The sequence below is a fragment of the Bubalus bubalis genome, chromosome 2 (genome assembly GCF_019923935.1).
Source record: "Bubalus bubalis isolate 160015118507 breed Murrah chromosome 2, NDDB_SH_1, whole genome shotgun sequence".
NCBI lineage: Eukaryota > Metazoa > Chordata > Mammalia > Artiodactyla > Bovidae > Bubalus > Bubalus bubalis.
In genome coordinates, this window is record NC_059158.1 from 42937780 (window position 1) to 42951419 (window position 13640).

Below are 13640 nucleotides of genomic sequence, written 5' to 3' on the forward strand. Positions count from 1 at the left end.
TTCTGTCTAGCTGGTTGGGATGGGGAGAAGTTTGCTGGTGTCCAAATAAAACTTGTCTGGGATTTTTTGTGAAAGTTGGAGCCCTCCCCATCCCTACTAGAACCATTAAGATTGTATCTCATAAAAGAATACTTAAAGCACTTAAAAACAATGTAAATGCCTATGTGTTTCAATTCCTATAAACAGATATACCAGAACCAATACTGTTTGATAAGTTTAATTTGCTTTTTTCAGGTGGTTCACAGAACCAGTACACTCAAGGTTTGATTAGATATTGCAACATTAAAATTTCTCAATACTGACCAATATTCCAGTTCATTGGATACATTCTCATTGTTTTCCTCAAGAAGAGGGGAATGGAGTGACTTTTTATTGACAGTGATTAGCAGTAATAAGGCTACTGTAATATAATTGGCAATGGGCAATCTCCAAGAGTTCTTTCTTCTCTATCATTCAGTACCATAAGGAGAGGGGTTCTGAAGCTTTTTGCTTTTGAAGCTTTCCTGAGCATGTCAGTAAAGATTCCAATTCTGGTTAGCACCCTGAGTAGGGGAAACAGCTTAGACACAAAGTTGGGCAAATCTGGATTTTAGTGTCTAGCATTAAAACTTGTGGCTTTAAACATGTACTTAGCTAGTGGAGAAGACACTTCAGTGGTGCATTCCACAAAGAAACGCTGTAAGACTCAGGCTAAATCTTGACCAAAAACTGCAGGGAAAACCAAATAAACAAAAATACATATCTCAGCTCCAGAGGAAGCTTTTTAAGTGGTCATAGGAGCTATACCTATTGCAATATGAGATACTGGATAAGGCTGAAATTTACAGATAATAAGGAAGAAAGTTCACATCCCAAGTGTAGCCACTTAGCAAAGCCTCACAGTTTAAGGTTATCTAAGAGTATTCCCCCTTGTATCTGTTGTAAGAGATGGAAAAAATAATCCCCATTCAACAACAGCAACTATATGTACCTACCCAGAGGTGAATGGGAATATTCCTCCTCCAGCAGGAGGTAGGGGAAGATTCCAGGGAAGGTTATAGTCCCTGAAAGGAGAGGCCCTCAATCACAGCAGAATCTCTTGAAGCACAATAATGACTACGGTCAATCACAGAGCAATGACAGCTCTTGCAGTTCTCAAATAGCCAGATGTCATCCCACTAGCTTGTGCAGCAATGCTGTTTCCATCATTTTGTGATATTACTATTAACTGTTTTTGAAGTTAAGGTAAATATATAAGGGAGGGAAAAAACAAACCAACCTTAGTTTAAAGGTTTGGAATGCCAAGTTCCTGTATCGGTATGTTCAAACTACACCTTCTTTCCACCACCCCCTAAACTAGCCTATGGGAAAACTGACGTAAGTGGATGAAATGGAAGAATTTCAGTTATGCGGTATGTGAGGGCTGCCTTAAGCCTTGTATATTCCAAACACAGGAACCATTCCTTTCAGAACCATGAAAAAGTGTACATAAAGGTTGAGGCCCATGGCAAAATGAGGGTCAGATTAAATACACAGCAAAAAGCAGCCATGGTTAGACTAGAACCCATTCCTTCTGTCTTAGGTCTAATAAACTAGCTTAATGATTCCAGTGAGTTAAAAACAGGATTTGAGATTGCTAAGCACCCCTGCAGCTTAGCTAAGAGAGATTTAAACCAGTCCATTTGCACTAAAGCATATCTCCAGTACCTCCATGTAAACAGGAAATCTACAGTCACAGGTAATACCAGGCGTAAACGCTTCACAGCTGACATGGTGACTGTGGTGGGGGAAGTCTTTGGATAGGGGTGTTTCACTCCAGACATTTTCTTGAGGTATTATTATTTCGTGTTCACAGTCTTAAAGCTCCAAGGCAGAAATCGTCAGCAGTCCGAAGGAGCTGATACTACTATTTTTTTCCTTCCATCCTTTTCATTTATTCTGAGGACTACCAACAAGGTCACATTTCTTCACTATGAAAGTTTTTCTCCCCCCAGTGAATAGGAGTATGAAGTTATACAAGATGACTTTTACTAAAATTCCATGGGATGCTGAGCCTCTACCGTATTTCCTGAGTGAGGAACTTCAAGACAATGGCCAAAGCTGTCACATAAGGAAATTCAAATTCTAGGGCTACATTTGTCACATGGACAAGAGCGCCACAGAGCCCAGAAACCTGAGTGAGCTCTGGTCATTAAAGGGGTGAGCCTCGGCGCTAGCCAGATTTGTTTCTATTGCCTCCTACCAAGCGGACACTTAAAGAGAAAGTGTACCAGGCAACTCTTCGCATGGAGGGACAGGGAGGGCAGCAAAGCAGGGGAAGGGAAGAGAACCAGAATGTGATTTGAGACCAATGCAGGTGAACCCAAGGTTGGATAATTCTGTCTTCTGGCTACTGGCTCTTCCTCTGTCCCCTCTAAGAACATTAGACATGCCACGCTGGAGAGGACCAGTGATCCTTTTTGTTCATCATTCTGCCTTTGACAGAAGCACTTAAAGGGGAGTCTGTGGAGGGATGCAGTGGGTAACTCCACTGTATATCACCAAATAACCCGTTTCCTATAATTCCTTTTGGAAAGTCATCATGCAAGGATTTCTCATAAACCTTCTGCACCAATAGTTTCTTACAGCACCACTTCTTAAACAGAGAGCCCTAGGAGTTTCTGATTTGCTACAAGAAGTGCTTGTAGGTGCTAAGGCTACAAGGGCCAGCCCTAGTATTGTGGGACCCGAAGCACATGTCCTGGATCTTGACTGAATATCTGACCTAACACTACCCTCAGCTTTCATCCTTTTCAGAACTGGAGCTCACATTTTAAAGATGTGTACCTCCACCCCTGACGATTTTTGCTGTTCTCTAGACCTTTTCACCTTTCACCACATACTTTGTAAGTAAGGCCCCTAGAAGTGCACAGATCATTTAAGGCGTTACCATGGTCTTGGATGAGATGCTGTTTCCTGTGTTGGCTCCACACGCCCTACAGCAGCACTCTGACCCCTCTTCCCTTATGGCAATGCTTAGGTTTCTCTCCTGAGCTCTTTCCAGGGCTCACTGTCTCAGTGGTTGCTTATTCTCCCCTAGGGGCACTGCTTCACACTAACCTATAGAGAATCTCACCTGACACTTTCCTGAGTATTCACAGCCCAGTCTGTGAATCTTCTGCAAATTTTTTTTTAATCGCTTCTGGTTTATCTTCACTGCCTGGAAGTACTGACATTCGATTGCATTATAATATCCTACTTTCAGGTTATTTATAAAATTCTTAAATAAGGTCAAACCAAGCATCAACCGATAGGGAACTTCCACTGTTGACATTCTCTCAGAAAGACGTTTATTCTTAAGTCTGTCAGTTGTTTCCTAAGTTGTATCCTATGAGAGGATATCCCCATAAACTCATAGCAATTGCTGTTTTTAAAACTGTCTTAGTGGAAAATCACAACAAAAAGTCTTTAAAAGTCTGAGCAAATTAGATCTTGTTCCTTCTTGAATGCATATTTCTTTTTATAGTCAAAAAACTAGAATATACAAGACAGGCAGGATTGCCCATAAAGGAAACCATTTTATCTTTCCCCTAGTAGGTCATGTGTGATTAAGACTTTAGTGACACTACTAAATCATTATTTTACCATCTCGCCAATTCAAGGTGAGTTTGCTGATGAACAGTTCTGTCCAATCAACAGAGCTTGAAGTATAGCACAGAGCAGTATGGATCAAGATAGAATGTTGGGGAGGAATTAGGGAAGAAAGAGGGGGGAAATAGCTCTTTCAGCAGTCAGGGCAAAACCTAGCTATGCTGAAGGTTTTTTTTAACTTAAGTCAAAATAACATGATTTTAAAAAGCCACAGTGATAGAGGCAGGTGAGAGGCAACTGCTGAGATGTTTATGTTACCGTATAAAACACAATTTCAGTTCCGACACCACCAAGGACTAAGGAGATTGCTGGTAGGAAGTCACAGCGCTGGGAAAGCTGATGTGCCAGGGACCCCCGGGAGACAGGAAAAAACCTGTGAGGGGCAGCTGTGGAAGACAGACAGGACACGGCTGGCAGTAGTGGGTTCAGTAGGAACCAAGCTCTCCTACGATCCCCACCAAGCCTTGACCTCAACCTAGCCCAGAGTGAATCGTTTCTTGATTTAAATTTCAAACACACTGTGTTACAGAAGGGAGAGATGATACAAGTGAGCCGCTACTGTTGTTTACGTCCTACCACAGCATCACAACGCTGACAGGCATCACAGAGAGGAAGCTTAACCCTGAACAATCTGATTGTAACATCAGCCAAGATGACAGGAGCTTAGCTTCCTTTCCAAACAAGCCAGAATCTATGTCTCACTCACTCCTGTGCCTCCCCTGGCTCCCGCCTTGCTGGCTACTTCCTGTTCCATTCTACCGCCGCAGCACTTCCCAGGTCCAATACAGAAAGCAAGCTCTGAGACACAGAACCTTTGGTGACTCTGTGGGTGACCGAACGAGGAGATGGGAACTCTGCGCTGTTCACACAGGTTGTGGAGCAAGCAAAGGTCTCTGCCATGAAACCAGGTGGTGAAATGACCCTACAGTGTCGAGAAGATTCCACCTAGTGTGCTGAGGGCCAAAAGGACAGGCGAGACGTGATGCCTGAGCCACACACAAAGTGGGCCCCAACTTCCTGGAACGTGGTCATGCTTTGCCCTGTCTTCCATCCAAGTCAGAACCGCTAGTACAAAGGACACCACCAGCAGTGAGCTGCGCGTCCTCCGCCGGCTTGGCCGGCACTGGACGGAGTCTGCCACAGGCGGCGTGACTGCTGGTGAGCTCCTCCTCTCTCCTTGGCAAAGACCGCTGAGCCACTGCTCTCAGAGCTCAAAGAGGGGGTTATACTTCCTAACCTCTTCAAGAAGTCTTTCTTTATCCTGGTTGGCTTGAGCCAATGCTTGTTTAGTTTCTATAAGTTCCTTTCGTAGGGTAGGCAGTTCATTCACCTGAGGAACAACAAAGAAGTCATGATCAATCAATAAGGTAACACACCTTGCAAAGACATCCAGTAAGGGAACATGGAGGGAGAATTCAAGCAGCACAATCCGCAAGTTTGGTCAAAGATCAAGAGAACCAGCAAGGTCTTTTCTCAGAGGCTAATCCCCTCTTCAGAGCTCATCAGCTGCAGGGACAACAGCAGGTGGAAGTTGTCATCAGCAGGCATTCATCTCTAGCTCCTGACCTCCAGCCTCTGTTCAGCACTTCCAGAAGCTACTGCTAGGTGACAAAAGCCCAGACCGCCCAGCTGTACCAGCACAAGCAACCTTGTCAGCCCTCTGGATTTTACCCACTTTTGTGATTACAACCCCAAAGGGTTTACAGGAAAGGTACTGTTCAGTTAGGGCCTCACCTGTGGACCAAAAGCCTCCCCGGTGGGCACCAAAAACACCTGTTCTTTGGGCGGCTGCCTCTTCTCACTCTTAGGTGCTTTGGCTGATGGTCTGTCTTGAGCAGCAGCTGGAAAAAAGTAAAGGCTCTGAATGACAAACTGCCAGCAACAAGCAGACTGTTCCTAGTTGTCATCTATTTCCTTACAGGAGCAGAAAGGTAGAGAAGCCGGGAGGCTGACAAGCCCTACTCACCGCCTATGTGGAACACACCGTCGTCACTCCGACTCAGCACAGTGTGCTCCACGGACAGAGTGATGGGTATGGGGCCTGGTGAGGTGGGGTAGATGGGGGGGACATCATCCTGCAGGAAAGAGAGAAGCCACATGAGGCCCCCAACCAACTCAGCGCAGCTTAGGTAACAAGCCGTGCTTCCAACTGTGGAACTGGAAGTACTGTGTATCCATACACTCTAGCGAGGCACGAGAGGCATGAGTCTCTCCCATTCTAGACAGTGAGCCTGAGGATCTGCTAACCGTGGGCTTGCACAGTCATGCTGCATGCCAAAGGGCAGGGCTAGAGACAAGGACCCCCTCACTTGAACCTAGAACTTTTTGCTGCTACTACATACTTAGGTACTACTGCAGTAGTGAATACTAACATGCCTTTCCTCACCTGGTCCTCCCCACATTTCACAGGGACATGAGAAGAAGTTGACAGCTGTCACTGTTAACAGGCTCAAGGGTCAAGAATCTGTTGCTTGACCAAGTCTAGGGTAAACCCCAAAGTTCCTCTCACCTTTAGAGTGACCCTGGAGTTCAGGAGCTCAATCTGCATGGGAACCACCACTGGTATCTCCTCATCCTCCAAGAAGGGCCCCAGGCCACTGAGCACCGAAGTGAGCAGCTCAAGGTCACAGCCCTGAAGCAACAAATGCAGGAAGCCGTTCTGTGTAGCCAGAGGGGAATGAACAGCTGCACCAGGCCCCACCTCAAAGCGAAGGCCCACAGCTGGCCTGATGTGGCCAGTCTTCGAAGTGGAGGAGTCCTGAAAGCTTGCGCCTTTGTGAAGCAAGACAGAAGGAAAATACATTAATTAATTACCAGCCAGTGATTGCTCAAAGCACTTTAATATATAGTTAATATTCATAACCATCGTGATTATCTCAGTCATGAAGATCTTTTTTGTACAGTTCTTCTGTGTATTCTTGCCACCTCTTCTTAGTATCTTCTGCTACTGTTAGGTCCATACCATTTCTGTCCTTTATTGAGCTCATCTTTGCATGAAAAGTTCCCTTGGTATCTCTAATTTTCTTGAAGAAAATTAGAGATAGTCTTTCCCATTCTATTGTTTTCCTCTATTTCTTTGCACTGTTCACTGAGGAAGACTTTCTTATCTCTCCTTGCTATTCTTTGGAACTCTGCAAAGGGGTATATATCTTTCCTTTTCACCTTTGCTTTTTGCTTCTCTTCTTTTCACAGCTATTTGTAAGGCCGCCTCAGACAGCCATTTTGCCTTTTTGCATTCCTTTTTCTTGGGGATGGTCTTGATTTCTGTCTCCTGTACAAGTAACTAACCTCCGTCCATAGTTCTGCAGGCACTCTGTCTATCAGATCTAGTCCCTTAAATCTATTTCTCACTTCCACTGTATAATCGTTCAGGATGTGATTTAGGTCATACTTGAATGGTCTAGTGGTTTTCCCTATTTTCTTCAATTTAAGTCTGAATTTGGCAATAAGGAGGTCATGATCTGAGCCACAGTCAGCTCCCGGTCTTGTTTTTGCTGACTGTATAGAGCTTCTCCATCTTCGGCTGCAAATAACGTAATCAATTTTGGTGTTGGCCATCTGGTGATGTCCATGTGTAGAGTCTTCTCTTGTGTTGTTGGAAGATGGTGTTTGCTATGACCAGTGCATTCTCTTGGCGAAACTCTATTAGCCTTTGGCCTGCTTCATTCTGTACTCCAAGGCCAAATCTGCCTGTTACTCCAGGTGTTTCCTGACTTCCTACTTTTGCATTCCAGTCCCCTATAATGAAAAGGACATCTTTTTTCATGATGGTGTGATCACTGACCTAAAGCCAGGCATCCTGGAATGTGAAGTCAGGTGGGCCTTAGGAACCATCACTATGAACAAAGCTAGTGGAGGTGATGGAATTCCAGTTGAGCTATTTCAAATCCTGAAAGATGATGCTGTGAAAGTGCTGCACTTGATATGCCAGCAAATTTGGAAAACTCAGCAGTGGCCACAGGACTGGAAAAGGTCAGTTTTCATTCCAATCCCAAAGAAAGGCAATGCCAAAGAAGGCTCAAACTACCACACAATTGCACTCATCTCACATGCTAGTAAAGTAATGCTCAAAATTCTCCAAGCCAGGCTTCAGTAATACGTGAACCATGAACTTCCTGATGTTCAAGCTGGTTTTAGAAAACCAGAGATCAAATTGCCAACATCCACTGGATCACTGAAAAAGCAAAGGAGTCCCAGAAAAACATCTATTTCTGCTCTATTGACTACGCCAAAGCCTTTGACTGTGTGGATCACAATAAACTGTGGAAAATTTTGAAAGAGATGGGAATACCAGACCACCGAACCTGCCTCTTGAGAAACCTATATGCAAGTCAGGAAGCAACAGTTAGAACTGGACATGGAACAACAGACTGGTTCCAAATAGTGAAAGGAGTATGTCAAGGCTGTATATTGTCACCCTGCTTATTTAACTTATATGCAGAGTACATCATGAGAAACACTGGGCTGGAGGAAGCACAAGCTGGAATCAAGATTGCTGGGAGAAATATCAATAACCTCAGATATGCAGATGACACCACCCTTATGGCAGAAAGTGAAGAAGAACTAAAGAGCCTCTTGATGAAAGTGAAAGAGGAGAGTGAAAAAGTTGGCTTAAAGCTCAACATTCAGAAAACTAAGATCATGGCATCCAGTCCCATCACTTCATGACAAATAGATGGGGAAACAGTGGAAACAGTGGCTGACTTTATTTTGGGGGCCTTCAAAATCACCGCAGATGGTGACTACCGCCATAAAATTAAAAGACACTTACTCCTTGGAAGAAAAGTTATTACCAACCTAGACAGCATATTAAAAAGCAGAAACATTACTTTGCCGACAAAGGTCCGTCTAGTCAAGGCTATGGTTTTTCCAGTAGTCATGTATAGATGTGAGAGTTGGATTATAAAGAAAGCTGAGCGTCGAAGAATTGATGCTTTTGAACTGTGGTGTTGAAGAAGACTCTTTTTTTTTTTTTTTACTTTTATTTGCATTTATTTTTTGCGGCATTTATTCCCGGGCCATAAGTTTTTGTTTCTTCAGTTTCTTCTGGGATATCTTTTTCTTCTGTGCAACCTCCTCTTCTGGTTTAGGAACAATCTGTTCTTTTTCAGTAAGGATCATCTCAATGTGGCAGGGAGAGCTCATGTAGGGGTTGATCCGACCGTGAGCTCTCTAAGTCCTGCGCCGCATCTTGGGGGCTTTGTTCACTTGGATGTGCTCAATGACCAGAGAATCTACATCTAAGCCCTTAAGTTCAGCATTACTCTCTGCATTTTTGAGCATGTGTAGTAAAAATTCAGCACTCTTTTGGGCCACCGACCCTGCATCCAGCCCCACTGTTTGGCCTGTGCACACCTACCAACTCCACCGTTGTAAGGACGGAATGGTACACATTGTTTCTTTAAAGTGACATCCTTCAGATACTTGGTGGCTTTTCAGATATGCATACCCTTTATGGCCTGGGCAGTTTCACGAGTGTTCTTAAAGTGAACACGAAGATTTGAACCTCTTGATTTGCATGATTTTGTGGGGTTTTCTGGGTCAAGTGAATAGCGCACCATTTTTAGGGGTCACCTCAGGCCGCTTACCGGAAAAGGCTGAAGAAGACTCTTGAGAGTCCCTTGGACTACAAGGAGATCCAACCAGTCCATTCTGAAGGAGATCAGTCCTGGGATTTCTTTGGAAGGAATGATGCTAAAGCTGAAACTCCAATTCTTTGGCCACCTGATGCAAAGAGTGGACTCATTTGAAAAGACCCTGATTCTGGGAAAGATTGAAGGCAAGAGGAGAAGGGGACGACAGAGGAAGCGATGGTTGGATGGTATCACTGACTCAATGGACATGAGTTTGAGTAAACTCCGATAATTGGTGATGGATAGGGAGGCCTGGCGTGCTGCAGTCCATGGGTTGCAAAGAGTCGGACACGACTGAGTGACTGAACTGAACTGAATATTCATAACAGCCCTGTACCAGAAGTTATTATCTTCCCATTTTACAGATGAAAGAACTAAGGCACAGAGAGTAACCTGCCAAAGTAGCAAAGGTTGTAGACTTCCCTGGTGGTCCAGTGGTTCAGAGTCTGCCTGCCAAGGAAGGGGACAGGGTTCGATCCCTGTTCTGGGAAGATCCCACACGCCACAGGGCAGCAACGCCCTTGCACCACAACTACTGGAGCCCATGTTCTAGAGCCTGTGCTCTGCAACAACAGAAGTGGCCCACATGCTGCAACTCGAGAGTACTCCCCACTCACTGCAACTAGAGAAAGCCCACACACAGCAACAAAGACTCAGTGTAGCCAAAAATAAATAAACACTTTTTTTAAAACCAACAAAGTAACACAGTTTGCAAGTAGCAAGGTAGGAGCTGCATGCAAGCTGCCTGACTGCAAAGACCATGGGCTTCGCTAGTTTGCTTTAATGCCTCTCATGGTAGGAGGGACATTAAGGACCAATTAAAAAGCCAGTCTTGCTTAGAATCAGAGGCAGTGGGCTAATGGCCAAGGTGAAGCTAAAACAGAGGACCCTCGGGAGTTCCCTGATGGTCTAGTAGTTAGATCTCAACTCTTTCACTGCTAGGACCCAGGTTCATCCCCTGGTTGAGGAATTGAGATCTTACAAGCCATACAGCACAGCCAAAAATGAATAAACCAACAGTGGACCCTCAACTCTGCTAAATTTGATCATCTCTTCCTTTCTCCAAGTCTTGATCTTCTCATCTTTCTCTCAGGAAGCCAAGCAGGATCTATGTTAATTTACTCGAAACTGCATGAAGAATAACCTCAGGTGCAGCCAAGGCTATGAAGCAACTTACATACCTATATACCTGTAAATTGGTACAACCGTTCTGGGGAAAAAATGGGCATTATCCAGCAAAATGAAAGCTATACCTACCCTAATGACCTAGCAACTATTTCCCCAGGAATATAAACCTGGAGAAACTCTCCAACATACATAACAGGAGACATACACAAGGATGGGCATGTCAAAACAACCCTATCTGAAACAGCAAAAAAAGTGTAAACAAACCACATGTCTGTTCAGAACAGAATGAAGAAGTAAACAGAGTAATGAGTACAAGAGAGATTTTGGGGGTGATGGTGATGGTTGCAGAACTCTGGAAGCTTGCTAATATTTATCAAAGTACACACTTACAAAGAGTGAATTTCATAGTATGCATATTATATCTCATTAAAGCAGTTGTTTAAAAAGTCATACATTTCTCCAATAGAATATTATAAAGTAGTGAAAATGAATGAATTACAGCTAACTCAACCACCTAGAAGAATTTGAAATCATAGTACTTGAAAGGAGAAAATCACAAAAGAATATAAACAATAATTCCACTTAGAAAAATTCAAAAGCCTACACAGCTAAGTAATACACTGATTAAAAAAAAAAAAAAAAACATGTGGAAGAATTGTAAAGCAAGAAAATGAAAAATACAAATTCAGGATAGTGATCCCCTATGATAGGTGAGAGGCAAGAGGAAGGTTCTGGAGAGGGGCTCCCGGGGCTCAAACTTAATGGTACTGTTCTATTTATTAAACTAGGTAGTAGGTACATGCATTCATTGTTTTGTGATTATTTTATACCTTATGTATATATTTTATCAGCATTCTACTTTACAAGCATATCTACTCAACATTTAAAAATAAAATTTTTAAAAAACGAAGCATGTAGTTTAAGTCCAGATTTTTCCTGCCATCTTTTAAAGTATAAATGATAATTTACATCAAAGGACTGAATCAGAAGCTCCCTGATCAGATACAGCTTGATGTTAGCAGCCCCACAAACAAACAAGTGGACACTGTGTTCACAAATGAGGGTAAGGGGCACCGGGGAGGTGAGGATGGAGACCAGCCTGCCGGGCACAAAGCCTCAGCGAGAGCTCTGGGCGGCTCCTTGTGAGGAGGAGGCTTCGTTAGACTTCTTCCTCCCCTAACGGCTGCTGGAGAGAAGCGCCAAGGACTTGGCACTCGGCTGGCTGCCCCTGGAGCACAGGACAGGAGCAGCTTAAGCTCTGACTGTCCTCCTCCCTACCCCAGCTCAAATCCCACCAGCTCTCCTGGAATCCCACCATCCTTACCTGGGCACTGTCCGTGCAGGAACTGCCAGAGTCCCACGGTGCCCGGCTGCTGGAGGGTCAGCTTCTCTGCTTGCAGGGCCACAGTCAGGTCCTCACCACGTACCTCAATCCCCAGAGACACCTCATGCACCTTCAGGACCAGAACTGAGACCTGTAACGGGAGACTCGCTTAGCTGAGTCCCAAGCTGCCAGCTGAGAGCCCACCCTCTGCAGAGAAGAAAGTAGAAAAGCTGACCAGGTGAAGACTGAGGTCTTCCCCACTGGGTGAGACCAAACTGTTGGCCTCTGGTGACCCCTGGCCATAACTATCCACAACAGGGTTCTCTGGAACACCAGCACTGTCCACAGCATTGGGAAGAGATCCCGGTGGAAGAGATTCTGGACCAGACTCTGCAAAAGAAAGATAACAAGAGTTGGAGAGTCAAAAAATTGTACTCAAATCCAATCTCTAGTGACAATTGTAAAAACAAAAAATTTATGACATTCATGAGAAAACTGGAAATTTCAAGACTAACTGGATATTTAATGAATTTAGGGAATTATTGTTAATTTTTTAAAGTGTGACAATAGTATTTGTTCATGTTGAAAAAATCAGCCTGTAAATGGAAGCAACCCAAGTGTCTATGGACCGAAAAACGGTTAAACAAAATGTGGTACAAATGGAAAATAAATACTAGTTTTAAAAAGGAAGGAAATTCTGACACATGCTACATGTAACATAAATGAACCACAGAGACATCATGTTAAATGAAATAAGCCAGTCATGTACAATTCCGTTTACATGAGGTACCTAAAGTGGTCAAATTCATGGAGACAGAAAGTAGAATGGTGGGGCTGGTGGAAGAGGGAATGAGCAGTTATTGTTTAATGGGTATAGACTTTCAGTTTTGCAAGATGAAAAGGTTCTAGAGATAGATAGTGGGTGATGGTTGTACAATGATCTGAAGGTACTTGATGCTACTAAATTATAGTTAAAAATAGTTACGATGGTAAATTTTATGTTATGTACATTTTACCATAATTTTAAAAACTTTTAATTTGGTTAAAAATCTGTATTTTCTAGAGATGTGTAATGAACATATTTATATATTTATGGATAAAATGATATGGTTGGGATTTGCTTCAAAGTAATATGGGAAGAAGGGAAGAGGGCAGAAGAATAAATGAAATAAGAATTGCCATGACATCTGGTCCCATCGCTTTATGGCAAATAGATGGGGAAACAGTGGAAACTGTGAGAGACTTTACTTTTTTGGGCTCCAAAATCACTGCAGATGGTGATTGCAGACATGAAATTAAAAGACGCTTACTCCTTGGAATAAAAGTTATGACCAACCTGGACAGCATATTAAAAAGCAGAGACATTACTCTGCCAACAAAGGTCCGTCTAGTCAAAGCCATGGTTTTTCCAGTAGTCATGTATAGATGTGAGAGTTGGACTATAAAGAAAGCTGAATGCCGAAGAATTGATGCTTTTCAACTGTGGTGTTGGAGAAGACTCTTGAGAGTCCCTTGGACTGCAAGGAGATCCAACCAGTCCATCCTAAAGGAGATCAGTCCTGAATATTCACTGGAAGGACTGATGCTGAAGCTGAAACTCCAATACTGTGGCCACCCAATGCAAAGAACTGACTCACTGGAAAAGACCCTGATACTGGGAAAGACTGAAGGCAGGAGGAGAAGGGGACGACAAAGGATGAGCTGGTTGGATGGCATCACTGACTCAATGGACATGGGTTTGAGTAAACTCTGGGAATTGGTGATGGACAGGGAGGCCTGGTGTGCTGCAGTCCATGGGGTTGCAAAGAGTCAGACATGACTGAGCGACCGAACTGAAATGAACTGGGACAGTAATAATAAAGATTTTGTCGAAAATCTGTCATATGGCAGTTGTGATCATATTTGGAAATGGAAACCTTTCCAAATAAAAATAAAATTAATTAAAA

At 43.6% G+C, this 13640-nt stretch overlaps 1 protein-coding gene and 1 pseudogene across 5 annotated transcripts in view; both read right to left on the reverse strand.

Annotated features, from left to right (window-relative positions):
- Positions 1-13640, reverse strand: part of UHRF1BP1 (UHRF1 binding protein 1) — a 76603-nt gene that overhangs the window by 2971 nt on the left and 59992 nt on the right. For 3 of the 5 annotated variants that reach the window (XM_044931082.2, XM_025271274.3, XM_025271278.3), the window contains 6 exons: positions 11930-12084; positions 11695-11845; positions 6119-6381; positions 5576-5684; positions 5344-5450; positions 4847-4939 (listed from right to left, as the gene is read on the reverse strand). In XM_044931082.2, coding sequence (XP_044787017.1) covers positions 4847-4939; positions 5344-5450; positions 5576-5684; positions 6119-6381; positions 11695-11845; positions 11930-12084 — 878 coding nt within the window. Of the gene's footprint in view, positions 1-201; positions 4940-5343; positions 5451-5575; positions 5685-6118; positions 6382-8593; positions 9334-11694; positions 11846-11929; positions 12085-13640 lie in introns of those variants that run through there. The other 2 variants (XM_025271267.3, XM_025271281.3) reach the window with 2 other exon arrangements.
- Positions 8594-9216, reverse strand: LOC112580872 (annotated as a pseudogene).